At 40.2% G+C, this 24,953-nt stretch overlaps 2 protein-coding genes across 4 annotated transcripts; one reads left to right on the forward strand and one right to left on the reverse strand.

Annotated features, from left to right (window-relative positions):
• Positions 1-785: 785 nt before the first annotated feature.
• mmp23ba (matrix metallopeptidase 23ba) lies at positions 786-15,161 on the reverse strand. Of its 3 annotated transcripts, none has more exons than XM_081608761.1 (9): positions 14,593-15,161; positions 8,427-8,563; positions 6,864-7,003; positions 6,262-6,429; positions 6,020-6,184; positions 4,280-4,390; positions 1,454-1,498; positions 1,210-1,336; positions 786-1,126 (listed from the first exon to the last, which is right to left on the reverse strand). In XM_081608761.1, exons 1-9 carry the CDS (start codon positions 14,788-14,790, stop codon positions 952-954), a joined length of 1,266 nt encoding a protein of 421 aa, XP_081464887.1. In that variant the 5' UTR covers positions 14,791-15,161; the 3' UTR covers positions 786-951. The 3 variants fall into 3 exon arrangements, with proteins under 3 accessions (XP_081464887.1, XP_081464888.1, XP_008411262.2); XM_081608762.1 differs by having other exon boundaries at positions 8,427-8,559; positions 14,593-14,805; XM_008413040.3 differs by lacking the exon at positions 1,454-1,498 and having other exon boundaries at positions 14,593-15,157.
• Positions 15,162-19,769: 4,608 nt separating this feature from the next.
• On the forward strand, positions 19,770-24,312 carry ubiad1 (UbiA prenyltransferase domain containing 1). The gene is made up of 3 exons (XM_008413041.3): positions 19,770-19,961; positions 21,107-21,709; positions 23,440-24,312. Exons 2-3 carry the CDS (start codon positions 21,133-21,135, stop codon positions 23,925-23,927), a joined length of 1,065 nt encoding a protein of 354 aa, XP_008411263.1. The 5' UTR covers positions 19,770-19,961; positions 21,107-21,132; the 3' UTR covers positions 23,928-24,312.
• Positions 24,313-24,953: the final 641 nt, after the last annotated feature.

Genomic DNA, 24,953 nt, shown 5'->3' on the forward strand with positions numbered 1-24,953 from the left:
CTTCATCATTTGTAGCAAAGGATACATCTTCAGATAAAGAAATATGTCTAACATCGACGTGAAAAGCTCAGTTCTTTTTGCTTGACTTAGCAATACAGTTTAGGGTTGATTTAATAATTCTTGTTTCAATTAACCTATTAATTGGGTACCAAAAGGGGTGCAGCTTATATTGCACCAAAAGGTGCAATATAAGTACAATATATCTTATATTGTACCAAAAGGTGCAGCTTATATTTTTATATCTAAGATATAAAAATATAAGATGCACCTTTTGGTACCCAATTATATTTTTATATCTAAGATATAAAAATATCTTAGATATATTTATATCTTGTATCTAAGATATAAAAATATATCACAGAATTTGTGAGAAAAAAAGCCACTATGCCACTTGAGGAGTTTTGAGAGAGCACATTTACAGACAGGTTTTTTTTGTTTTTTTACTTAAATGCAAAATGTATATATTTTTTGTAGTTTTGACTTAAATATTGCTCTGAAAGTGTTGTTTTTAGAAAATGGGAAAAAAAATCTTTCTACTCCAATTTAACGATTAATTGACTACAAAATTAGTTGACGATAATTTTAATAATCGATTCATCACGACTAATACAATTAATCATTTCAGTCCTATATTCCTTTGGGTTCTGCTGAGTCCTGGGTGAAAGACCCAATTCTAATCTCTTGGGTTTTCTGGCAGAATCTAGATTTTAAATCTGGTATTTCCAAAATTCCACGATACCATTCCAATAAAATTAAAGTCGTTTCAAACAACTACACATTCACTGTTGGGTTGTATAAACAATTTATTGTTTGCATGTACAAAAATTGATTTACAAAATGACGATGAAAAGCAGACAGGTTTTATGGATGATACAAGATTTTTTTTTTTTCTTTTTTTAAAATTGAAATATGTGCCCTAGAGTCCTGTGTGCTCTGCGGCTTTCGGGGCCATCAGAAGCGCACGCGTACCCTCCATGAGTAGTTTGTGAGAACTTTGTCCCTTTTCTTTACGATGCAAGTGTACGTGCCTTCGTTGATGGCGTTGGCCACTATGGTGATGTGATCGTCTTTCAAGGAAATGTAGTTCGGGTGCGAGTGCTCCAGCAGCTCCCCGTCCTTGTACCAGCTGAAACAGAAGGCGGACGCTGTTCGAGTACCGTGTCGTCACCGCAGCTATAGGACAAGTGATAACGCGTCACATGAACTTACTATATATTGCCTCTCTTTGATGCGATTTTCTTCCCACAGCGAAAAGTTAGCTTCTTTCCCTCAGTGACCAGCTTGTGTTTGGTCCTAGGTGGAGTGGGTGTGGGGGCAGCAGTGGGGAAAGGAAATTCTGTAACGGGAATGAACACAAAGAAAAGGATGTAGGCATCCAATCAACTTGTCTATTCCTTTAATGAGAGCAGCTAATAGCAAACTGTCTGTCAGAGCTTTGCAAAATCATTCAGACCTTTTGAACTTGTATGTATTTCGTCCGCAAACTTCAGCATTCGTACTGGGATTTCATGGGACAAATCGATGCAACACAAAGCACAATTACAAAAAAAGGACATCAAACATACATGTGTTTTTTTTTTTAAATTTAGAAATGTTTACAAAGAAACATCTGAAAATTTTGCATTTATCCTCCATCCACCCATCATTAGGTGTTGGTGTCTATCTCCAGGCGTTTAGTCTGGATTTATATTCTAGTGTATCATTATTATTATCATGATATTCTGCTGCAAGTCTTTTACGATCATAGAGATGATCTTAAGAGGAATGGCCACTGATGGTCATTCTTCTCTGGATTAAGTGGCTCTGTGACTTTAATTTTCAAATCTTACCACAGATTCTTGATTCAATTTACAGCCCGGACTTTGACTGGGCCATTCTTACGCAAATAGTGTTTGATGCAAACCACACCATTGAAGACTGACTGTACGTTACATGTCATGGCCACGTCAGACGGAAAACCTCCAACCCGAAGTATCAAGTCTTCAGCAGCCACTAGATCTTTTATTCAATTTAGCCCAGTTTTAATGCAACAATAAATTTCTTCTTGCTCCTTTTCAAAAAAGACCAGATTTGTGGACTGCACAACAAATACTCGACCTGTCAACAGATTGTCCTAGCTTTAGCTGTGGACCTCTGCACCTTCATCACATCTTGGCTGCGTCTCTGATTAATCCTCTTCTAGCTCTAGACTTTCAGTTTATGTGAACAGCTGTTGGCACGTCTGCTGTTGTGCCATTCTCTTTCCATTTCTGGCTAATGGACTGAGCAGTGCTGCTTGGTGAGACATTCAAACTTTTGGATATTGTTTTATCACCTAATCCTGATTTTGACTTCTTTACGGTTTTATCTGTGAGCTGTCTGCCATGTTTGCTTATTAATCTGAACAGCTGTATTTCTACTACCATTAAATGGCACATAGGTAGACTCTATGGTGTAAGTTACTGGTTAATAAGTTAGTGCCAGGTTGATCAACTGAGGACTAATTGATAAGTGGTCATTTTCTTAAAAATCTGAGATTTCTCTGGAAATCCAGAGGGCCAACCATCTTTCAGCAGCATGAAGGGCTGAATGTTTCACAAAATGCAAAATTAAATAAAAACAATTAACATTATTTATGTGTCAGCTGTATTAAATACTGAGTGGATAAACAGGAAATTGTAGTTTTCTCTTATTATTAAATGTAGACATTTGTGAAATAAAACAGGAATCTTAGATTGCTGAATAGAAATAAAAATAAATAAATATTTGAAACACTTAATTCTCCATGAACAGACGGATGTACATACAGCAGTGTCTGTGGTTAGTCTTGAAGGAATGCTAAAACTTCCCTCCATGAAATTCTTTAACTCACGACAGACCCCAATATCAGTCTGTTTTTCTGCCGCCATGTTTAAAAATAAAAAAAAAAAAAAATGTTACAGTTTTTCTCTGTTGTGTCCTCCACTTTTTTGTCGTGGCACATCACAGATTTTTGAAAGAGCCGAATTGGCGCTGTTAAGGCGTGACATAAGGAGTTTGCAGAGTGTTTACACTCGGCAAAGCAGAACCGCAAAAAGAGCATTTTTCATCCTACACTGGCTTCTGTTTGGACAATTTCTCTTTCCCGTTCTGGTATGCCCCCACCAGCTTTATTCTTTTATCAACAGGATAAATCTGCTGTAGGATGATCAGCAGCTCCTTCTGCCTTCGGTCAAACACTAAAATAACGACTATAGTTAATCAACCTGAGCTAACTTTAATCTAATAAACCATTCGGCAATTAGCCACAAGTCAATTAATAGTTTACACCCCTAGTGTTCATGTATTTAGCATTTTGTTTCAGCATGTCGCTTAAATTTAAATTAGTCATAAACAGAAGATGGGACTCTTCAACTTCACAAATATATGGACCTTTGTGTTGGTCTATCACACTAAATCCCAATACTATTAAGACATATTATGAAAAAACAGATTCATCTCAGTTTCAGTCGTAATATAAAAATACAACACCGTCCCCGATAAGCACCTCCACTAAAACCCGATCGCCGTAACTTTCATGATCCAACCCTCATCTGAGAGGGTGATGCTGACCTGTCGGGGATGTGCTGCTCCTGTCACTATAATATCTCCCATCTGGCTTCTCACAAACACAACAGAGCAGTTTGTGATCAGCTCTTAGGCTGCTTAAGAGCCCCTCATTCTCGTTAATGCCGCAAAAATCCCAATTGACCCTGTGCGTCTCTAACCCTCAAGCCACAGTCTGAAATTCCAGCGGTTTGGAGTCGCTCTGGAATTTTCCACAGCCGTACAGCGTCTCTGAAATCTACAATGAGGAACAGATTCCTGCAGGCCAGAAATCGTATCCTCGCGCTTGTCTCCGAACTGTCCCCCCGTCGCTGACAAAACCCACTGGAAAGCCGAGAAATGCGAGGGTCGTGATAGTTTAGAGGGGCCGTTTCCTGTTGTGCAAGCAGAGCATCCCACAGTGAAACCTAAAGAGGCGCTCAGACTGCTGATGCGGTGGCCTGCACTCAAAGCAGGTCCCCTTGGGCGGCAGCCAACAGGTACCAACTCCGCCGAGCCTCGAGGAAAGGCTCCTTCAGTAGAAATACACTTTAATTCCCTCTTAAATCACACACTTGACAAAAACTCCATCACAGCTCTGTGAGGTTGGACCTGTTGGCTCCAGCTGTTCCATTGGCAAACGGTTCACAGCAGCTCTTTACGCTGTGAAAGCTTTCTCTCTCTTTTTTTTTTTTCCCCCTCCCCGGGCTGCTACTGCTGCTCTCTGCTGCCTTACCGTAACAGAAATCGCAGCTGGAAGGGCAGTGCCTCTGCATGAGCCTGCGCTTGCTGTCGCAATAGCCTTTCCGAGCCCAGGAAGGACAGATAAATAAGCGATCCAAACATCCTGGAAGAAAGAGCGGGGAGGTTAGAGGGTGGGTTGAGGAGGAGCGGGACCAGACAGCAGTTCTCCATGTCAGCGGCAAAAAAAGAAAAGCTGGATCCACGATCAGTTTCCTGTGCCAACAAAAATGAGTCACTGTAATACACACTAATGATGACTCATGAGTTTATACAATGTGCATTAATGCCACGTTGGCTGTCAGCGTCAAAGACAAACTCGGTGGTCTGTTTTCCCTTTGGTTCTGATCCAAAAATGTGTCTCTGCGTGTTATTTGACCAGTCCTTAACGTGTTTATCTGGGTGTAATTCCTCCAATTCCAGGATCAGAGTACAAAATGTTTCAGCTTTTCTTGTCATTCACAGATGAAGTTGATCGTTTTGTTCATGTTCTTCCCTTCCTTGGCCTACAGCCCCAGCAGATTTTTGAACTAATAAGAGGGTTCAATCTCTCCTGACAGCTGAGCTGGGATTTTGAACTGCAGATTTCAGACAGCTCTCTTTTTGGTTTTTAAAACAGCAGCGATGATTAATCAGTACTATAAGATGTGCTATGTGTAAAACCTGGTGAAAGATGGCAATCTGAGGAAATCGAATATTTCTTCCAAACAAGTTATTACCAGGCACTACTTAGTACTAACTTAGTGCTTCTAATGTAGGAGATGTTTACGTTGTTGGAAAACTGGACACTCTGCTTAGGCGCTAGTTATTTTAGAACATCTTAGATGAATTACCAGGTGTATTGCAGTGCAGGTGAATCTTACACGATTAGATTTTAAAGGAATAAATTATTAACAATAACTTATTTGATTTAAAACAGAAAGAGAGGAATGATTCCTTCTACTGATAAAAAAAAACTATTTCATTTAGCAAATAAGTGTTTATTCTGCATAACATTATACTTGTTTGTTATTTTGCCTCGTACGGATTGACACTAGCAAAACGTTCATACTAATTAGGCTGGGTTTCTGCTCTTTTAACTATCCTACAAGCCGCTGCTTTACAAATATGTAATTTGTAATATACCAACTGTGATTTAATACGTGATTCTTTGGTTTTCCTGCCATGACTGTCTATCTAAGCCTTTTCATACAGTTCAGTCTTTTGTAATAGAGCTTAAGGTGAATGCTTACATTTTTTATTATTAAAATTTAAATACAGTTAATTTAACAGGATGACATTTAAAAAAATGCTGCAAACTCAGTAAGAATAAACTATATTCATTGTTCATCTCTGTCGGTACTGAGTACATGTGCCAGTATTGCAGTGCTGTCAATGTTTTATTATGAATTTTTTTTCACATCACCTAACCACTTGCACTACGTTGCCAAACGTATTCGCTCACCTGTCTTGACTCACATATGAGCTTGCCACAGCATCAGTGTTAGACTCTTGGATTAAACATTTTTCAGGCATTATCCCTTTATGCAAGTCTCAGTCTCTTTCTTTGCCCACACTCTCCATGTTAATTTGATAAATTAGAATTTTCCCAATTGAGTAAATGACACCACATGTACTAGCCAAAATGGTAACATAGAAAATATTCAACAGTTTTAAATGGTAACTTTCTAAAACCTTGCTCTACACCACACTAGCTCTGACAGGGATCTCTCAAACCTGAGAACAACAAACATACCGTAGAGACGGTGCAAACCCCAGACCTCATCCTGCGTGACCTGCTTGCGTCCAGTCAGAGTAGCATTCAGGTGCATTATAGCCTTCGGATCCATGGAGTGCATGAGTCCGAGGACGTGGCCGATTTCGTGCGTTGCCACGTGGACAATGTCTGTCAGCCAAACCCCTGCAACACGAACATAACTGCTGGTGTCGTTCACTTAACTAATTGTCTGCGGGTACAAAAAAAATAAATATTCCTGCCTTTCTTCCAGCTGAAGCGCATGTCTCCCAGAATCCAGTATTCATGGTCGTCAAAGTGGACCTCGCCTGTTGGAGGGAAGAAGGCGTGAGCAAGTTCACCTGTGATGCCGTCAAAACAGTGGTGCAGGTAGGACTGCCAGCAGTCCGTGTGGTTGACCGGGTAGAATCCTGCCAAGACAGAGAGAAGAATGCATACTTCTGAGTCAAGGAGGGAAGCCCTCGCCCCATTATTTCTGCTCTATGCAGACTGCAGATGGGAAATGATGAATTACCAAAGACAGAGAGTGCTTTGCTAAAGCCTCATCCTGCAGGATGACAACCATGCCTCTCCTTGTCACTGACAATTTATGCTGGGCTCTTGAGTTTAGTCCCAGAAGCCCGAATAAAGCATAATTCACACCGCTTTGCTATGGAAGTTGTCAAGCATTTACAGTTTTTTTTTTCTTCTTGCAGAATTACGAATCATGCTGAATATAGGCTTTGTACCCCAGTCACGGCGCACAGCAATTTAAGAAAAAGCAACAGCAAAGCAGAACTCTGGACCCGGGTGCCAAGCAACATCTGTTGGAGACAGCAGCATGCAGGCAAGAGCAAGCACCCACCAATCTTAATGTCTGCCTCCTCGTCAGCTGGCACCTCTCTGAATGAGAACGGGGAAACGTCACTCCACAGGCCAAAAGCCCTGGCAATGCCTCGACGCGTGTCGCTGGCATTTATCAGGTTTGTAGGAAAAGACAGCAACCTGTTGGGAAGCACCGTGCCGTTAGTACTGCTCTCTGTACACATTCCTCTCTGCAGCTGAGGAGTCGGCAAAAAAAAAAAGAAAAGAAAAGAAAAACACAGCAGCTACTGTTCAGTAGCACACAAATTCCCACAAGTGTTGCTGAGTACAGCTCCATTACTTCATCTTCTAGAGTATCTCAGCCAGGGTTAGATCTGTGCAGGAACGTTTAATGAGGGTTATGTGTTTATCAGATTGTCTGTAGTCTTTTTGTAGGGATTTTTAGATCATCGCAGTTGGTGAACTTCAGTGTTAGCTTTTCTAATTCAGTCTTACGCCAGAGGATGTGAACATTGGTGAGGGTTTTCTTCAAATCAATTTGTACAACAGGATCCAAATAGTTTGAAGTCCTTTCTGTACAATTTTACAGTAGCTTTCTGTAGTTAAGCGTGGCGGTGATGCAGAGCCACTTTTGGTGGGTAACAAGTCAGAGTGTGCCTTGGAATGCATGAGAAAAACGTGGCGAGCTTTTCCATTCGGAATAAACAATTTCTTTAAACCACATCCACAGATGTCAGATTTAAGTACCTTCAGAAATGTTTTGAATATTTGCAAAGGCAGACTTCGACTAAGACGAAAGTATTTGTATTGTCCTACTGAAACCAACGTGGCTGTGGTGTATGTGCATTGCTTCGAGTAAATTTGTATTTATTCAGCACTTTCTGCAAGCTGCAATAAGCTTGTTTTGTGTAGCACTCAAGACCGCTGTGGAGACCACATTACTTAAGTCTCGTCTAAATCTTGACTGCATTTCTACTTTTTTTTATGTCAGTCTCAGACATGATGATCTCAGAAATCTCAGGACTTTTTTCACAAACCAATCAAGACCACGACTGCAACATCCCTTTTTTTTATTGCAGTAGGGCGCGACACTCCTGACAGGATTCAAACTTCCTACAGTTTTTTTTTTTACTTGAAACATGAGACAACACCTAGAAGAAATGACTTCCAGTGCTAATACTTGGGTATTTTTCTATCACACAAAAAAGACCATTAAGCCATCCAATTTTACTCACTCTGCCTGCAACCAATGCTAAGTCAGCTAACATTTGGCAGCACATATGTGTCCAACAGATTGGTCTGTTTTACCTTGTTACCAGCTTGCCAGATTCATTGAACGAGTAGCAGCATGTAGCTGAGGGTCTGCCGACATGCAGGTGTGGGTTCACCTAAATGTTGCGGCTGTCTGAGGAAGTACCAGTTTGCCCATGAAATGCAACAGATGTGTTTTCTCTAAATGTTTGCATTGTCATGAATAGAGCAATGATCATGAAAACTGTTAGTTTTCTCTTCCTCCAGTTTGGTCTTAGTGTCATTGCCCTCAAAGTCTTGGTATCTTGTCTACTTAATTGGGCTAGTAAGGGAACAGTGTGTGAGTAAATACTTATAAGTTAGCTTGAATTTGTCCCATTTGAGCTGCTCTGGGGTCAGGGTGTAGCGCTTGTTCCTGGACAGGTGGAGGACTTGTGAGCGGGCCTCTTTGCGGATCCCGATGACCAACATGGTGGTGTGAGCTTCTTCCTTGGACAAAGCAAAAACCTTTAATGTTTCACATTACAGATTGTGAAGTGAGAACAGAGTGCTCACTTCGACTTCAAAGTCGAAGTGAGCACCTTCGACTTCATGCCGTATTAAAGCTCTAGTTCAGAAACTTTGAAGTGGGTTCCTGTTAAAGGTGCGGTGGGTTCCAATGCAGTTGGAAGCCTCCACTGCATCCACTGCATCTGCATCTTCATACAGTATCATTCAGATTAGTAGGGTCCTGGAGTTTGGCGCTAACCATAAGAGAGCCCAAGACTAAAGTGGACTTCTGCTATCTTAAGAGATGGAATCATGTAGACCTCACAAGTTTATTACTCTTTGCACTGATCCTGTGTGAGCTTATACAGTTATTTGTGTTGTTTCAGAAACTGACGGCCTCCCCCAATTTCCCCACTGTACAACCGTGACATTTAGCGCACTCCTCTCGCACAGAGTTGCTTTAAAGGGTTATAAAGGGTTAAAGCAACTCTGATGTCAAAAGCACGTGGCATGGTATGGTTTATGTGATCACTACTTAAGAATCTTTTAGCTTACAATAAGATGACAGGACATGTAAATAGGAGATGGTGCGACCCAACAAACCTGTCATGAAATTTAGGGAGAAAGCGAACAGCATTTCTGGTCAGAATTTCTGCCTGATGTACACTGTGTGCACAATTATTAGTTTTGACCATATCATCATTTTTATGCATATTTTCCAACTCCGAGCTGTATAAACTTGAATGCTTTGTTTAATGAGGGAGGGTGGTTCCTACGAGATCAACCATAATTATTAGGCAGTTTCTTTTCCTCAGGTAAAATGGGGAAAAAAGGAGATTTAAGCAACTCTGAAAAGTCCAAATTTGTAAAAAGTCTTTCAGAGGGATGCAGCACTCTTGAAATTACTAAGACACTGGGGCGTGATCACAGAATCATCAAATATTTTGCTGCTAATAGTCAGCAGGGTTGCAAGAAACGTGTTGAGGAAAAAAGAGGTAAATTAACTGCCATAGACTTGAGAAGAATCAAACGTGAAACTACTGGGATCCTGTTATTTTCCAGTGCTGTCATATTCCAGAACTGCAACCTGCCTGGAGGGCCCAGAAGTACAAGATGTTCAGAGCTCAGAGACAAGGCCAAGGTAAGGACGGCTGAAACCCGACCACCACTGAACAGGACACAAGTTGAAATGTCAAGACTGGACCAAAACATATCTGAAGACAGATTTGTCAAAGGTTTCATGGACCGATGAGATGAGAGTGACTCTTGACGGACCAGATGGATCAGTAATGGGCACAGAGCTCCACTTGCTCTCCTCTTTGACTGAGGAGTTCAGTTCCATAAAATGACAACAGTTAGGAGGGTCATTAAATAGCAGTGTTAAAGTATTTGGAGTTATTTCAGGAATATAGATGTCCACCTCCGTCTACGCCTAATCTGGAATTACACTAAATTAAGATTGTGTCGATGATAACTACTTAAAATTTAACACAACCTTTAACCCTTTAAGGTGCTACTGCTAAACAATGGCAATTGTCTGGACGAAATCTGTTTGGTGTGATTGTCAGTACTTTTTGTGCAAAAGCATTTCTAAGAAATGAAGCTATGAAGCGTTTAAGGCATTTAAAGTGGGGATGAGTTACAGAAACTATAATTAAACCACCTGGAGTTTTAATTCTCTCATAGTTTTTAAAGTCTGTGGTCTGGTGCTATGTTTTGTAAAAAAAAAAAGAAAATCATAAATATTCAGTGATTCCTGTGGGGCATTGTCCACATTTGATCAACAGGTGGTCTATCCAGGGTCTGCCACCCTTATTTATTGCTGGAGGTAAACTCCGGCTCCCTCAAGCCGTACACAGTGGATCTAATAGTAAAATGGGGAAGAAGGTGCTTGATCAAATACTGTATTGGCTCCAATGGTCTCGTAGACTAATGTTGCCAAAAGTACTGAGCCGCGCCTCTACATCATTGAATTTGGGTACTCCAATCACAACAAAATGCAGACTGCTCCAACAAGCGCCTGTGAAAGAATGGGTTGCTTGTGAGCTCAGTAAATTTCAGTCCGGTAATGTGATAGGATGCCATCTGTGCAATAAATCCACTTGTGAAATTTCCTCCAAACTAAATATTCCACAGTCAATTGTTAGTGGTAATATAACAAAGTGGAAGTTACTGGGAACAGCAGCAACCGAGTCTTGAAGTGGTAGACCACTTAAAATCACAGAGTGGGATCAGCAGATGCCGAAGCGCGTACTGCCCAGACTCAGTAGACAGACTTTCAAACTTTATTTGGCCTTCGGATTCGAACTGTGACTAAAAAGCTTCATGCAGTGGGTTTCCATGGCAGAGCAGCTGCATCCAAACCTTACATCACCAGTCGCAGTGCAGCATGTTGGGAGCAATGGTATGAACAACTTCTGGAATGGACTCTGAAGTGGTGGAGATGTGCTTTGGAGCAATGAATCCGGACTCATTTGGCAACTGAATGGATGAGTCTGGCACTGGCAGTTGCCAGTAAAACACCCAGTTATGACTGCATTAAGTCAAATGTGAGGGACATGCTGCTCTCAGCATGAGCGTACCCAAATTCATTATTGCTCTATTAACCTTCCAGACCACTCGGGTTTTCTGGATCTGGCCTGCTCTCCATCCCCACAACCAAACATGGAGCAGCAGCATTCAGCTTCTATATACCACTAATCTGTAATAAACTTCCAGAAAACTACACAACTGCTGAAACGCTGAGTTCCTTCGAATCAAGATTTAAAGCACACCTGTGATTAGTCGTAAGTGAAACACTGATCAACAAGTATTTGCTTGATGGTTTCGATGACGACATTTGACAAAATGTAATGTTTGATAATTGGTGACTGTATGATGTTTGTATGATATAAAGTACTTTGAACCGTCTTGTTGCTGAAAAGTGCCACACAAGTAAACTTGACTTGACCTAAATCTGGCATTTATTGGCTTAATTTGATATCAATATGATTTGCTCCATTTAACTTTAGATGTCAGCAGATGTTGGTCAGACTTTTAAAGCAACATTTATTCTAGATGCCCGCTCCATTACCTGGTGGTGAGCTGGCTGACAGAGGGCTAATACACCATATCCCTTTCTTACAGAAACACAAATTCCACTATTTGGGAGAATCATATGCTGTGAAAAACACAAGGGGTCACAATGTGGAATCAAGACGAGCACCACCCATTACTTTCATTAAGGCTACATTGTGAAGTGTTCTATTATTTTAGCTAAACTTGGAAGGATTGCTGCTTTTCTGTTTCGGGTCAATTCAATTGGATTGTGGTTAACATTTCAGTTTAATATTTTTGTGTAAATGCTGTGAAATTGTGTTATTTTTATACTAAGGTAGCGTTAATGGAGCTTACCGCATTCAGGTTGAATTAAGTGCAACGCCTTCTGTGTGACCAGAAGCATTCTGAAAAACATCAGGCATGTTTTCACAAGCAAAAGGCCCAGAAAAGGCTTGTCTCACTACAGAACTACAGTTTATTTTATGATAAATACTACATTTTCTTCATGTGTGTCATTACGTCATCATGGAGTTGGTCAAAAACTTCACCTGGCCCAACTTGTTCTGTAGCCGTACCTGTCTGGGGTAAAATGGTAAAACTAGATGGCAAATGCAAACTAGCGCACCCTTTATTTTGCATTCCATGCCTTATCCTCTGGATCCTGTTCCGGATTCGCCCCGTCATGAGTAATATATTGCTTCCTTTCCAAAATACTGAAACAGAGGCAGGCGCATTCTGTTGGGAAACTTGATAACGTCTCTCACTCGACTTTCAAAGAATGCTCCTTTTCTTCCAAATTACATCCCCAATATGCTCTACTGACCTCCACTGACACACCGCAGTCATGCACTCGGTGACTTATGAGGCGTCTGATGTATTCAGGCCAGTGCGGCTCTCTCCCTCTCTCCGTGTGCCGTGTCACTGCACATCGACACTCACGCTTTGGCTCAAATGAAGATGAATTGGGGGAACTGCGAGGACCAAACTAGGCTCTCTCTAGACTAAACCTCGAAGCCGTGAGTGAGCTCGCAGACCAAAACATGCGGGGAGACGTCTCTGAGGGCTCTAGATGGAGTCTGGAATAGCTTAGCCTCAAACTACTAAACAAGGGATTATGATTTTCATTCCTCATCTCCAACACACACACAAGAATCCTTCTTTTTTTTCAGCAAATGCTGCATTTAGAATATAATTAAAAACATTGTCTGTTTATTGAATGATGTACATGTGAGTTCCTTGCAAAAGTTTCGGACTTGTTTTTCTCACATTTTGTCAAGCTGCGACCACATACTACCACTGGGGTTTAGACGAACACAAATCAAAACATAATTATAAAGTCAAGGGTGAATTTATATGGTTTTCAAAAATGTTTTAGAACAAATAAATCTGACAAGTGTGTCATCTCACAACATCTAATTTCCCGTTGAGATCAATAAAGTATTTTTGGATTTGAATTGAATTCACTTATATTAAACTCTCTCACCAACTTCAACCCTACCAAGAGCGAAACAGATCTAGCCTTTGTGGCTATGCCACAAGCAGTGAAAGAAATGTAGGAAGATGCTCTGTCTGAGGTAGAGCACTAGCATTTCATATTATCCTGAACACATCCTCCCCACTGATAAATATGGTGGTGACTGCATCATGCTGTGTGAATAATTTTTATTTATTTTTTGTTCTTCAAGAAAGGCAGGAAGGTGATAAAAGTTGAGGAGACAACAACTCTAAAAATACAATAGCTGCTGTGGGATTGTTTGGATCAAAGCAGATTTATGGTCCAGTCAAAGCCCACGCCTAAATCCCATTACGAATACGTGGCAGGACTTGCGTATTAATGTTCACAGACACTCAATCTAAGTGAGTTTGTGCTATTTTATAAAGAATATTTGACAAAAGAGAAGAAGAAAAAATCAGTCTCTATGTGCAAAACATTCTTTGCACATAGAATGTTTTGGGAAAAAAACATTCTATGTGCAAAGGGAAAAAAGGATACATAGACTTTAAAAAAAGTCTATGTAGCTTAACACATATGAACACCATGCTGTTTATTTTTATTTGCTAAAATAAAGAAAGGAAAAGAAAGCCATGAATCAGCTTTCATTTTATGTACTTCTCTGTGTTAGTCTATATCAGAACATCCCAATAATTACATTTAAAAGTAAGGTAGAGGTGAGACGAAAAGAAAAGGAAAAAAACAGAAGAATCTCCGGATGGTGCTAATACTTTTCCAATATGCAGCAGACTAAATCTTTTTCACATGCCGGATTTATGCTGTCAGTTTATCTAATAAAAGTTAAGGCAGCAGTTCTCTTGAGTGACAGCTAATAAGAATGTGTGGCAAAGGAAATGACACAAAGCTGTCCCTCAGGCTCTCCATCACTGTGGGTGGCTGGAGAGAAGTGAAGTAATGTGGAGGGGAACACATTTTTCCTATTCACTGAAGACATTACCTTACAAGGATCCACTTTGTTGCCGAAACCAATTCTGGTATTCATCTAACGTCAACTGAACTGAGCTTTAACTAGATCTGATGTCCATTACTTTAAATGATTCCATCTTTTGGTAGTGATTAGGTTGAACAGTTAATACCACTTAAAGTCCTTTATGATTAAGTTGTAAATAAATAAATAAATAAATAAATAAATAAATAAATAAATAAATAAAAAGACAGCAGGAAATTATCCAGCTCCTTACAAGTCTCAAGACATTCCACATAACGAGGTTAGTCAATTTTTAAACAAAATCTTTTTACAGCACTCGGAATCTTTTGTAGTACTAGTGCTGTCTTTCAAAAGTTAACATTTAGTTGAACATTTCTGAAAAAAAAAATCACTTTTATTTTGGGAAATGTATTATTTTGAACAATTAGACAGACAGAATATGTCGCAAAAAAAAAAAAAAGAATTAAAAGGTATATCAGCGCCGTAATTAGTTTAAATCGCAGCTCTATAGCTCCGAGTCCTCCGGGTCACCAAGTGGTCACAGCATACCTCTAACCTCCAGGAGGGAAACGCGGTGGTGAGATGCATCCCTGCGAACAGAAGGCTGAGCAGCGCAGCGGTCAGCAGAGGAGCGGAACACCAGTCACCGCTGCGTAAACCTCCAGGAGTCCCACAGCTCACCATGGCTGCAGCACCGTCACACCTTGGGAAGTATTTGCGTCTGTCTGCGAAGAAAGGTTCAACCATCGATGCCCGCCGGCGCTACTTCATGCCCATTGCGCGCAACTTTGCGTGGAGCTCTCTGTCACTCTGTGCGGGAGCGCAGTCCAGCCTGCGGACCGCGTAATGAAAAGTGCAGACTGCACATCAGCTCTGCTCGGCTCTCTTCCGCTCAGCAGCACGCCTGCCTGCCTTGCCAGCGGGGTGGATTCACGTCGCTTCAGTCGGGGCAGGGGGTCAGTGTCGAGACGACCTAATGAAAACCAAACGCGCTGTCCGCCGCACCACTGCTTCCAACCACAAGACCTCAGTTAAAGCACTATCAGATGGGTTGCTCTGTTTTTTTTCTTCTCTTTCTTTAGTGTTTATGTAATGCTCCTGAGGGGGAAAAAACCGCTCATGCACAGGCATCTGGGCACAGGAGAACCGACAGGGGCGTTGTTAGTATTTTAAAGCACATGTGGAGCTGGAGCCCTCTTTTTTTTTTCTTCTTCACCTGCCTGGATGTTTAGTTGCTCTTATTCATGTCATTGGTGGGGGGCTGCACCTGAAGTAAATGGCCTTCACGTGCCACAGTTTGAAGTTTATGGTTTTATAACGCACATTAGTTATAGGTGTCATGTGTGCAATAGTATGTAGATTTTTAATTTCACATGAGCATCATATTTAATTTCAGAATTGCTGCACACTAAATGTGCACACAAACAAACAAAATGAGTCAGACAACCAGCAAAAACTGGTAAGAGAGTGTCATTATTCACACTGAAACGTGTCACACTGCATGTGGAGAAAGGACACTCAGCTAAGATGTAGCTATTACTAAGGGTAATATAAAAGTTAGCTAAGAATAGCTAGTATTACCAGCTGTACTAATAGCTACCATTGGCTTAACAGGCAAGCATTTCACCAAGAAATATACTATTATTTGGTAGAATTTAATGAGGTTTTGCATAAATAAATTTGTAGAAGCAGTGAATGTACAAATGCGTGCCATTATGGGGGAATGCAAGACAAACAGTGATAGTGATAGATCTGGGGTTATAGGCACACAGGCGTTCAGGTTGCCACGAGGTCCAGCTGATGATTGTTTTCTGAGTTCATCTATGAAACAAAAATAAGAAAAAAGAAAAAAAAAAGAAGAAAAATAAAGATTTATCCTCATTGAGGATTGATTCAAGTCTGCCATGGGCTAAATATATTGTCTACTACTTGTTGCAGTGGGATGGATAACTGAGGTTCCAGAGACTAATAAGAACAATAAGGCCATGTGAGAGTAAACTAGAGAACGTAAAGCCTGGATCAGTGAGTTCTTCTTTTTTATTATGTTATTGTTGCTTAATACATTTTGCCCAAGAGCTTGTCCAAACTAGATTAAAAGAGACAAACCTTCAAAAAAATATAAATCAGCAGCACTTTCTACTTTATTGCACCTGATGCAAGGTATTTAATGATTACACAATGATTTATTTACAACTACTTAGTCTTGGGAGAAAATATTTGTCCATTTTTTCAACTTCAGTGAACGCAAACAATAATCTGTTGCTTGACTATAATTTGGGAGCAATGACATTGACCTCTATTAGCAAAGGCCTTCTCATAGCTGTTTGACTGTTGAAGAAACGTTGCATGAATAGTTACTTATTATGCATTCTAGTCAGTGTTGTTAAGATGTCACGAATCAAATATGCCTCCTGACATCTCAGTCCTCATCATACTCCATTATTTGTTCCACTTTTGTCCGTTTGTATGTCAGAAAACCCATTGTCATTTAAAGTTGTAGTCATGTGTGTTACTACAGTGTTGAATGTGTAAGATTTAGAGAAATAGAATGCTATCTACTTGTGCACTAATGGTAACAGTAGAAATGATCATACAACAAACTAAATGGACTCGACTTGATGTCTGAATTTTTTGTTTTTTTAGTTGATAAAAGTTCAATAGAATGTTTCTGGAAGTTTCACATCTAGTCCAACTTCCAGAGTCGGTATAGCTGCCAATGCAAGTAAAAGAGGGTCATAATTGCTGTGATGAACTGCTTATTTGCACTTCTGATGATTTACTTAATATTAAATTGTAGACTGAATTGTAGAGTATAAGACTGTAGCTATTCTTTATGTGGGAGTACTCCCTACTTAATCCAGAAAAGGATTATTTTAGTTTATTAGTAATATTAGAAATTGTGGAGTACGTACTATTTAGATCAATATTATACAGCGCAGAAATGAAATCAGAATTAGAATTAGAATAAGTACAAACTTAGAATCCAGAAATACTTAACAGGAACAGTCATTTCTTAATTACTTTTATATTACTACTTTTTAGAAACTGTAACTACTCACTTTACACCAGAAAATGATTTAGATTAGTCATTTAGCTTTTTTTCTTCTTTTTCTTTTCTTTGGTTTGTTATTTTGTTTGTATTTCCTTTTAATTTATGTAAAGCACTTTGAATTGCCTTGTTGCTGAAAATGTGATATATAATTAAAATTACCTTACCTTACCTTGTTGCTATCCAATAACAAACTTAGCCTGTTATCTCTTTCAGATCATAGTTCTGGCTAAACATGCACCTTGCATTTTATCTTTTAGTAATTCACTTCTTTAAAATGGGTTCGGTGAGATCCAGCAGGGTTTGTGGAAGCATACAGGCATAATTTTCACCTCAAGAAATCTGAAATAAGAACATGCATAAAATGTATAGGTATAACAATACACAAACATGATGATTTAGTATATACATGGCTTTAAAATCCTGGTTTGCTTTGTATTTGTATGTGCCCTTCTGAAACGAAAGGTTTCTGAATAGGTTTCAGAAGGGCACATAGGTTTCAGAAGGGCACATAGGTTTCAGAAGGGCACATAGGTTTCAGAAGGGCACATAGGTTTCAGAAGGGCAAACTAGATTAAAAGAAACCTATGTTTCAGAAGGGCACATAGAACAGTTATATTATTGGTATTATATTATTAGTAACAGTGTATGGATAAATTTGGATTTCATAAAATATAGAGAACGTGTGCATTTAGCTAACAAAACAAATCCCAAATCCACCTGCCCAATTTAAGAAATTCTTGAAACCAATTACTGACTTTGTTTGCCACCTACCACCTGCTGAGCTCCAAGGTGCTAATGATGTTCCCCTTTCTGTTATTAACGCCTAATGAACCAAAGAAAAACACATTTTTATTTATTTATTACTAATTATGACCGAATTTGTACATTTTAATTTACGACCCTGCACATCCGAGTCTTGTTGTATTAGTATACACTCCTGATCAAAATCTTAAGACCAGATAAAAAAACTGCAAGAATTTGCCTTTTGCTCTATTGGATCTTAAGAAGGTTCTAAGTAGAGCTTCACAATGTTAAAAGAAGAAATCAGCATAAGAGACAAAAACTTTTGAGCGGGGAATTAATTGAAAACTGCATTTACACTCAAACATGATTTTTTCAGCTGATCAAAAGTTTAAGACCATAGCTAAAAAAAAAACACGAAAACCCCCCAAATCAGAAATCAAAGTGTCAAAAAAAGGACTCAGTAATGAGTAGCTCCACCATTCTTGTTGATGACTTCAAACAATCGTTTAGGTATGCATGATGCCAGGGTTTCCAGGAGGCTAGTGAGAACGTTGCTCCAAGTGTTGAAGATGGCTTCACAAAGGGCATCCACTGTCTGGAACTGCTGTCCATTTTTCTTTTTTTTTTAAAGGTTTTGCTGGCTCTAGTGGCCTTTATTTGAAAGTAGTTTGACAGGAAAGAGGGTTATGAGAGAAGGGGAAAACATGTGGCAAATGTCACCAGCCTGGGAATTGAACCTGTGACCACCGGCATAAGGACTAAGGCCTCAATACATGGGTTGTGCTTTGCCCCTGCGCCACCACAGCACCCATTTTTGTAAAATTCCCTTGCCATCCATCCCCAAATGTTCTTAATTGGGTTTAGATCCGGGGAACATGCAGGATGGTCCAAAAGAGTGATGTTTTTCTCTTGGAAGAACTCCTTTGTCAGGTTGGCATTGTGAACTGCAGCATTATCCTGTTGAAAAACCCAATCATTACCACACAGACGAAGGATGAAGGATGCCTGCTGCAACATCTCCACATAGCCAGCTGCTGTTTGACGCCTCTGCACAACCTGAAGTTCCATTGTCCCATTGAAGGAAAATGCACCCCAAATCATGATGGCGCCCCCACCACTGTGCCGTGTAGAAAACATCTCAGGTGGGATCTCCTTGTCATGCCAGTAACGTTGGAAGCCATCAGGACCATCAAGATTACATTTTTTCTCATCAGAGAAGACAACTTTCTTCCACCTTTCAATGTCCCATGTTTGGTGCACCCTTGCAAAGTCCAAATGGGCAATTTTGTGGTGTTGAAGAAGACGTGGCCTTTGAAGACGTTTTTTGTTTCTGAAGCCCTTCAGAAACATTAATTTGGGTAGAGGATCGTCCCGTGTCTTGACGGACAGCCAATCGGATACTGCGGCTCAGAGCTGGTGAAATTTTTTTGGGTCTACCACTTGACTTATTTGTTCCATAACCCTCAGGATCATTTAAAAAATGCAAAATGACTGTCTTACTGCGTCCAACATCAGCAGCGATGGCAGGTTGAGAGAGGTCTTGCTTATGCAGCTCAACAACCCTACCACGTTCAAAGTCAGTCAGCATTTTTGCTTTTGCCATCAGGAGGTCTTGATAGTGTAGAGAGCTGACAGAAAATGACATGGAATCCAGATTTTTGCACAGCTTTTGGCTATTAAAGACTATGGTCTTATACTTTTGATCAGCAGAAAAAAATCATGTTTGAGTGTAAATGCAGTTTTCAGAAAATTCCCTGCTCAAAAGTTCTTGTCTCTTGCACTGATTTTTTCCTTTAACATTGTGAAGCTTTACTTAGAACCTTTTTAAGATCCAACAGTGCAAAATGCAAATTCTTGCAATTTTTTGACTGGTCTTAAGATTTTGATCAGGAGTGTATTTTCAGGGCGGAACCATTGTGCGAGACATAGTTTCTTCTGTCCCTCACGCGTCGTCGCGCTCGTGTGGGAGAAAAAGCGTTCCGTAGCCAACCAGTGACTTTACCCTCGGAGTTGACACGTAGACTTTGTCGTTGCTTTTTGCAGCGCCAGGCTCTTTTAGCGTAGAAATATGATTTTAAGCGGAGAGAAACCGGGTTCTGGCCGGATAATAAAGACGTAGCAGGTAAGAGCTACTGCCGTCACTTATATTCACCTCTCTAAGTTACCACTCTTAAGGCTAGGATGCTAGCTTATTAGCTCTAATCCTATAATCTCAACAGTTAGGGTCAGTTCATTTGGCTGTCTGAGCAGGCTTCTCCTGAATTTAGTTTTGAACAGAACCCCGCATGGTCGACAAGAGACCCAATCAGAATGAGCGCAACGAACGACATCACTGTGAAAAGCACTTATCTAACGGTGTCAGACATGGTCTACATGCTTTAAGTGTTTGAATAGGTATTTAAAGCATTACGCGTAAGGCTCGTTGGTGTTCAGATTTATAATGTGTCTAAACATTTTTTTAAAAGAACTCAGCCCCTTATTAGCATGTGTAGACTCTGATCCGGATACAGGGCTCTGTTATGCAGAGCATCCCACAAAAGTGAGCACACCCCTCACATCACATGTTTGTAAATATTATATCTTTATCAAGGGACAATACTGAATATAGTTGAGACAATGTAAGGCAGTCAGTTTGTATAATTATGTAAATTTGCTATTCCCTAGCCATTAATGTCTAAACCGCTCGTGTTACAAGCTCTGAGGTGTGAATGGAGTCGCAGGCGTGTTGCGTGTCAGAGGTTTGTCTTCCGGTTGGACGGCAGAGCTACAATCGAGGGGATCAACATGCATCGTTAGAATGGACCAGTTAAAGTCCAGACTTAATCCATGGCAAGATTTGAAAATTGACGTTCAAAAATCTGATCCATCCAGTGCGACTGGATCAGTCAGATCTGATCCATCTCACCAGATCAACAAAACACATTGCAAAAGTAATTACAGCAAAATGTTGTTTTGCGAAATACAGACTAATATGGTTCTGAATACAAATGTACACCAAACCTTTAAAGATATTTTTATGTAGGAAAAAAGTAAACAATGTGTCAATTTTCTTCCACTTCATAATTTTTTGCTATTTTAGTGTTGCTGTGATAAATTCCCAGTAGAACACCTTTTCATTTGGTGTGGTAGCAAATGAAAATATGCAGAAGGACAACAAGTAGCCAACAAGCAACTATAATGGTTAGTTAATCACAAATGGCATGTTCAGGGCCATATGTTGCTATCAAATGTCAGCTTCCTGCTTTGTTTTATTTTTTCCCCCCACAGAAACACCAAATTAATTTACCCTGCTCATGCTGAGGAAGATGGCTAAAGATCAGAGGCACAACAGAGAAGAGACATTCGTGCTGGCTGGATCGAATGGTCACAATGGCCAGCAGTGGCAGACCGACGCCAACAACTCGAGGCCACACCACCATGCCACGGCCAACCACGTCTCTAGGATGGCCCGCGTCGCCTCCGACGTCAGACAAAAGTGCGCGGCATACGTGCTGGCGCTGAGGCCGTGGAGCTTCAGCGCCTCGCTCATACCCGTGGCCCTCGGCAGTGCCTTGGCGTACAAGCTGGACGGCTCTGTGGACCTGGTGGTCCTGATGGTGTGCGCCGTGGCCGTCCTCGTGGTCCACGGCGCCGGGAATCTTGTGAACACCTACTACGACTTCTCCAAAGGAATCGACCACAAGAAGAGCGACGACAGGACTCTCGTCGATGAAATTCTGGCACCACAGGACGTCGTCATGTTCGGTGCTCTGCTGTATTCCTTGGGGTGCCTGTGCGCCACTTTCCTCTACTTCCTGTCGACGCTCAAGCTGGAGCACCTCGCCCTTATTTACTTTGGGGGTCTTTCCAGCTCTTTTTTATACACTGGAGGTGAGTAGATTTCCAACCTGAATTATCTTTTTTGCTGCCTTACTCTGTGTGTTGTTGTTTTTTTTAGCTGTAGGGGACATTACATATCTGTAAGTTTAAAATAAAATATTTGTAAAATGGCAGGAATGTGAACAATATACCTAGGTGATTAGTAATCATTTTTAGATTTAAAATGAGAGAAATAACTGGTTTTAAATAACCTTTTAGAATGTTGTAAACAATACATCTCTATTAACATTCACGGGTAAAGACTTCTAAGAAAAAAAACTTTAAAGAAATGGTTTTTAAAGGGACCTAAGGTGTCCCTCTTTGCTGTTTTTAACCTAATTTTGCACCCTGCTCACCTCAGCCTTTATGTTTTTAAACTTTTTATTATTGTTCTGAATAGGTATGGGCCAGTATGATATTCTCACAGTTCTACTTGGTTTTGGGCAGAAATACCACAGCTTTATTAACACTTTCAACCTGGTAAAAACCAGCCGTTTGTACTATTCTTTGCTTTGTACAGAGGGTCTGGACTCTTGGCTTTTGAGAAACGTCTGTGTAGAAGTTTGAAATTTTTTCCTAATCACTAACATTTGGCGGTGACGTATGCAATGTGCCAGTTTGACGATAAGGAGCATCACAGAAATTGCCTGCTCTGTGCATAAACATCCTTCTCTGCAAAGAAAAAAGTGCTGATCTGATTGAGGCAGCTGTTAATGTTAATTTAATATTTGGAAGCGTGACCAACACAGACTGAATTGCTTCCTTCCTTTTCTCTGCCGCCATCGCTACACCTGCAGTCAGACTCTTATTTTGAAACGGCACAGAAAATCAGTGTCATCATTCACAACTTTCTCCTTCTGTTCGCTGATCAGCCCAGTAGAAATTCTAGTGGAGAAATCCAGCTCAATGGAAGAATGCCCAAACTGAGCAGTGAAAGGAGATGCAGAATTGCTTCCTATGCAGCACAGGGAGCAATGTTTCTCCTACCTTTACTTTGAAAGAAATGGGAAACAGTTTTTCATTGTTGCCAAAATAATCATTCAGATTGGAATAATGTGTTTTGTTTCTACTTCCAATAGTATATAGTGATGCAAAAATATTGACTCTAACAATAAATTAATGTGGGAAGAGGCAGAAAGACATGGGATAAAGTAGAACTTTTATCTTTTGCTTATTTCTGCATCACATATTTGCAGTTTTTGTTCCAAATTGAAAAATCTAAATGCTCTAATTTGAAGTGCATCCATTATTTTAGATCCTCGTCAGAAACCTTTTCACATTATGATTCCATAACACACAATTTCCATCTAAAGATATTGAATTGAAATACAAAAAAAAAATCTTGTGGTTTACGTTTTACACCATTAATAAACAAAACAAATTCGGCAAATCTTTGTAGCATTCGTCAGCAGCTATGACCAAGGTCATAGCTGCTGACCTTGGTCATAGCTGCTGGTCATTATGATGTAGTGAACTCATCTTCACATTCAATGTGAAGATGAGGAATGTGAACTCATCAGGAATGTGAACTCATCTTCACATTCCTGAGGAATGTGAAGATGAGTTCACTACATCATAATGACCAGGCTTTACTATGTGATGCTTAAAAGCAAAATGACCTGTTAGGTGGTGTCTGCTTGTTCTTGTTATTCAAACCTGAGACACTGAACTTTCATCATAAACTGCCTTTAAACACCCAGCCTACAAACCAAACCATTTTTTATTCATTTTTTGTTCTCCAGGCATCGGCCTCAAGTACGTTGCCCTGGGAGACATAGTGATCCTCATCACCTTTGGCCCCCTGGCGGTGATGTTCGCCCACGCCGTGCAGGTGGGCTACCTGTCGGTGCTGCCGCTGGTCTACGCCGTCCCGCTGGCCCTCAACACAGAAGCCATCCTCCACAGCAACAACACAAGAGACATGGACTCGGACAAGCAAGCCGGCATCGTCACGCTGGCTATCCTCATTGGCCCCACGCTGTCTTACGTCCTCTACAATCTCCTGCTCTTCGTCCCGTACGTGCTGTTTTGCATCCTCGCCACCCGGTACACCATCAGCATGGCTCTGCCGCTGCTCACGCTGCCGATGGCCTTTCCTCTGGAGAAGCAGTTCAGGAGTCGTTGCTACGCCAAGATCCCCCAAAAAACTGCCAAGCTCAACCTCCTCATGGGACTCTTCTACGTTTTTGGGATCATTCTGGCGCCTCCCGGCAGCTTGCCGCTGCTGTGATGCTTTAGGTTCGACGCATTGAAACTCTTGTTTATTATTTACTAGTTCATAGTACCTCTTTTTATTTAAAAAAAAAACTCTAAAGGCTTGTGCTGGCTTTAATTTATTCTCTAATTTGTAAGCTCAGATGTTTAGCTCAGTGACAAAACAAAGCAGGTTTCTGACAGTATTGAACCATCTTTAATCTGTTAAGAGAAAGGCAAACCTGCAGCTGCCGGATTTGTAGTAGAGTACTTGATATCAGCACAAATGTAATAAACCATACTCCTCAACATTATGCTTTTTTTTGTTTTTATGGTATTCAGAGTTCATTTGGTGTTTGTCATTTTTATTTCTCAAGAGCCAAATAACTTGAGGTCATTGTAATAAAACTCACTTGTGCTGATGTCCGATGTCTCCGTTTTTGGTCAAAAGATGCTAAATTGAGAACTGACACTTTGGGAATTGCATTAAAATCAAATGTAAAGCAAAAATGTCTTGAATGTTTTTTGTTTTATACATATATGAAAGCATATTTCAGAATATTTACAAAAATTGAACACATTTTTGCTTTACATCTGATCAGTGCTGTGAAAAGTATTAGCACCTCAGAAATGTCTTCAGTTTTAACTTTGTGCCACATTTGCTTATTTCAGACTAGTTAATATCAAACGAATGTCAATAAGAAAGACGGCAAATTTAAAAACAAAAACAAATCAGTTGATTTTGGTTTTTTTTTTTGGTGGAGGTGAGGGTGGGGGGGATTGTTGCAAAGTAACCTGGTCCTGTGAAATTTGTAATTAACTTTTATTAGTCTTTCTCAAACTTGATTCTTGCCAGACCTGGAATCACCTAAATTGAACTTTGTTAAAAACATCAAGTACAAAATACCAAAAAGCATCATTGGAATATGCTAATTTGAAGAAATTCAAAAATGGAGGAGAAAATCGACAGGTTAATCTACGAAATAAAAAAAGTAAAAAATTTAAATATTCTTTAAAAGTTAGCTGTTTTTGTCACTTATTTCAAAAAGTGAAACTCATAAAT

This window comes from Poecilia reticulata, chromosome 7 (genome assembly GCF_904066995.2).
Source record: "Poecilia reticulata chromosome 7, P_reticulata-male-v2, whole genome shotgun sequence".
NCBI lineage: Eukaryota > Metazoa > Chordata > Actinopteri > Cyprinodontiformes > Poeciliidae > Poecilia > Poecilia reticulata.

Excerpts from the sequence above, each read along its gene's own strand:
- ubiad1 (XM_008413041.3), top strand. The coding sequence starts at position 21,133 with ATGCTGAGGAAGATGGCTAAAGATCAGAGGCACAACAGAGAAGAGACA. Across the intron at positions 21,710-23,439 it reads CTCTTTTTTATACACTGGAG|GCATCGGCCTCAAGTACGTT; the intron begins GTGAGTAGATTT and ends TTTGTTCTCCAG.
- mmp23ba (XM_081608761.1), bottom strand. The coding sequence starts at position 14,790 with ATGGTTGAACCTTTCTTCGCAGACAGACGCAAATACTTCCCAAGGTGT. Across the intron at positions 1,499-4,279 it reads CAGCTGCGATTTCTGTTACG|TACGAATGCTGAAGTTTGCG; the intron begins GTAAGGCAGCAG and ends ATGAAATCCCAG. Across the intron at positions 1,127-1,209 it reads TCAAAGAGAGGCAATATATA|CTGGTACAAGGACGGGGAGC; the intron begins GTAAGTTCATGT and ends CTTCTGTTTCAG.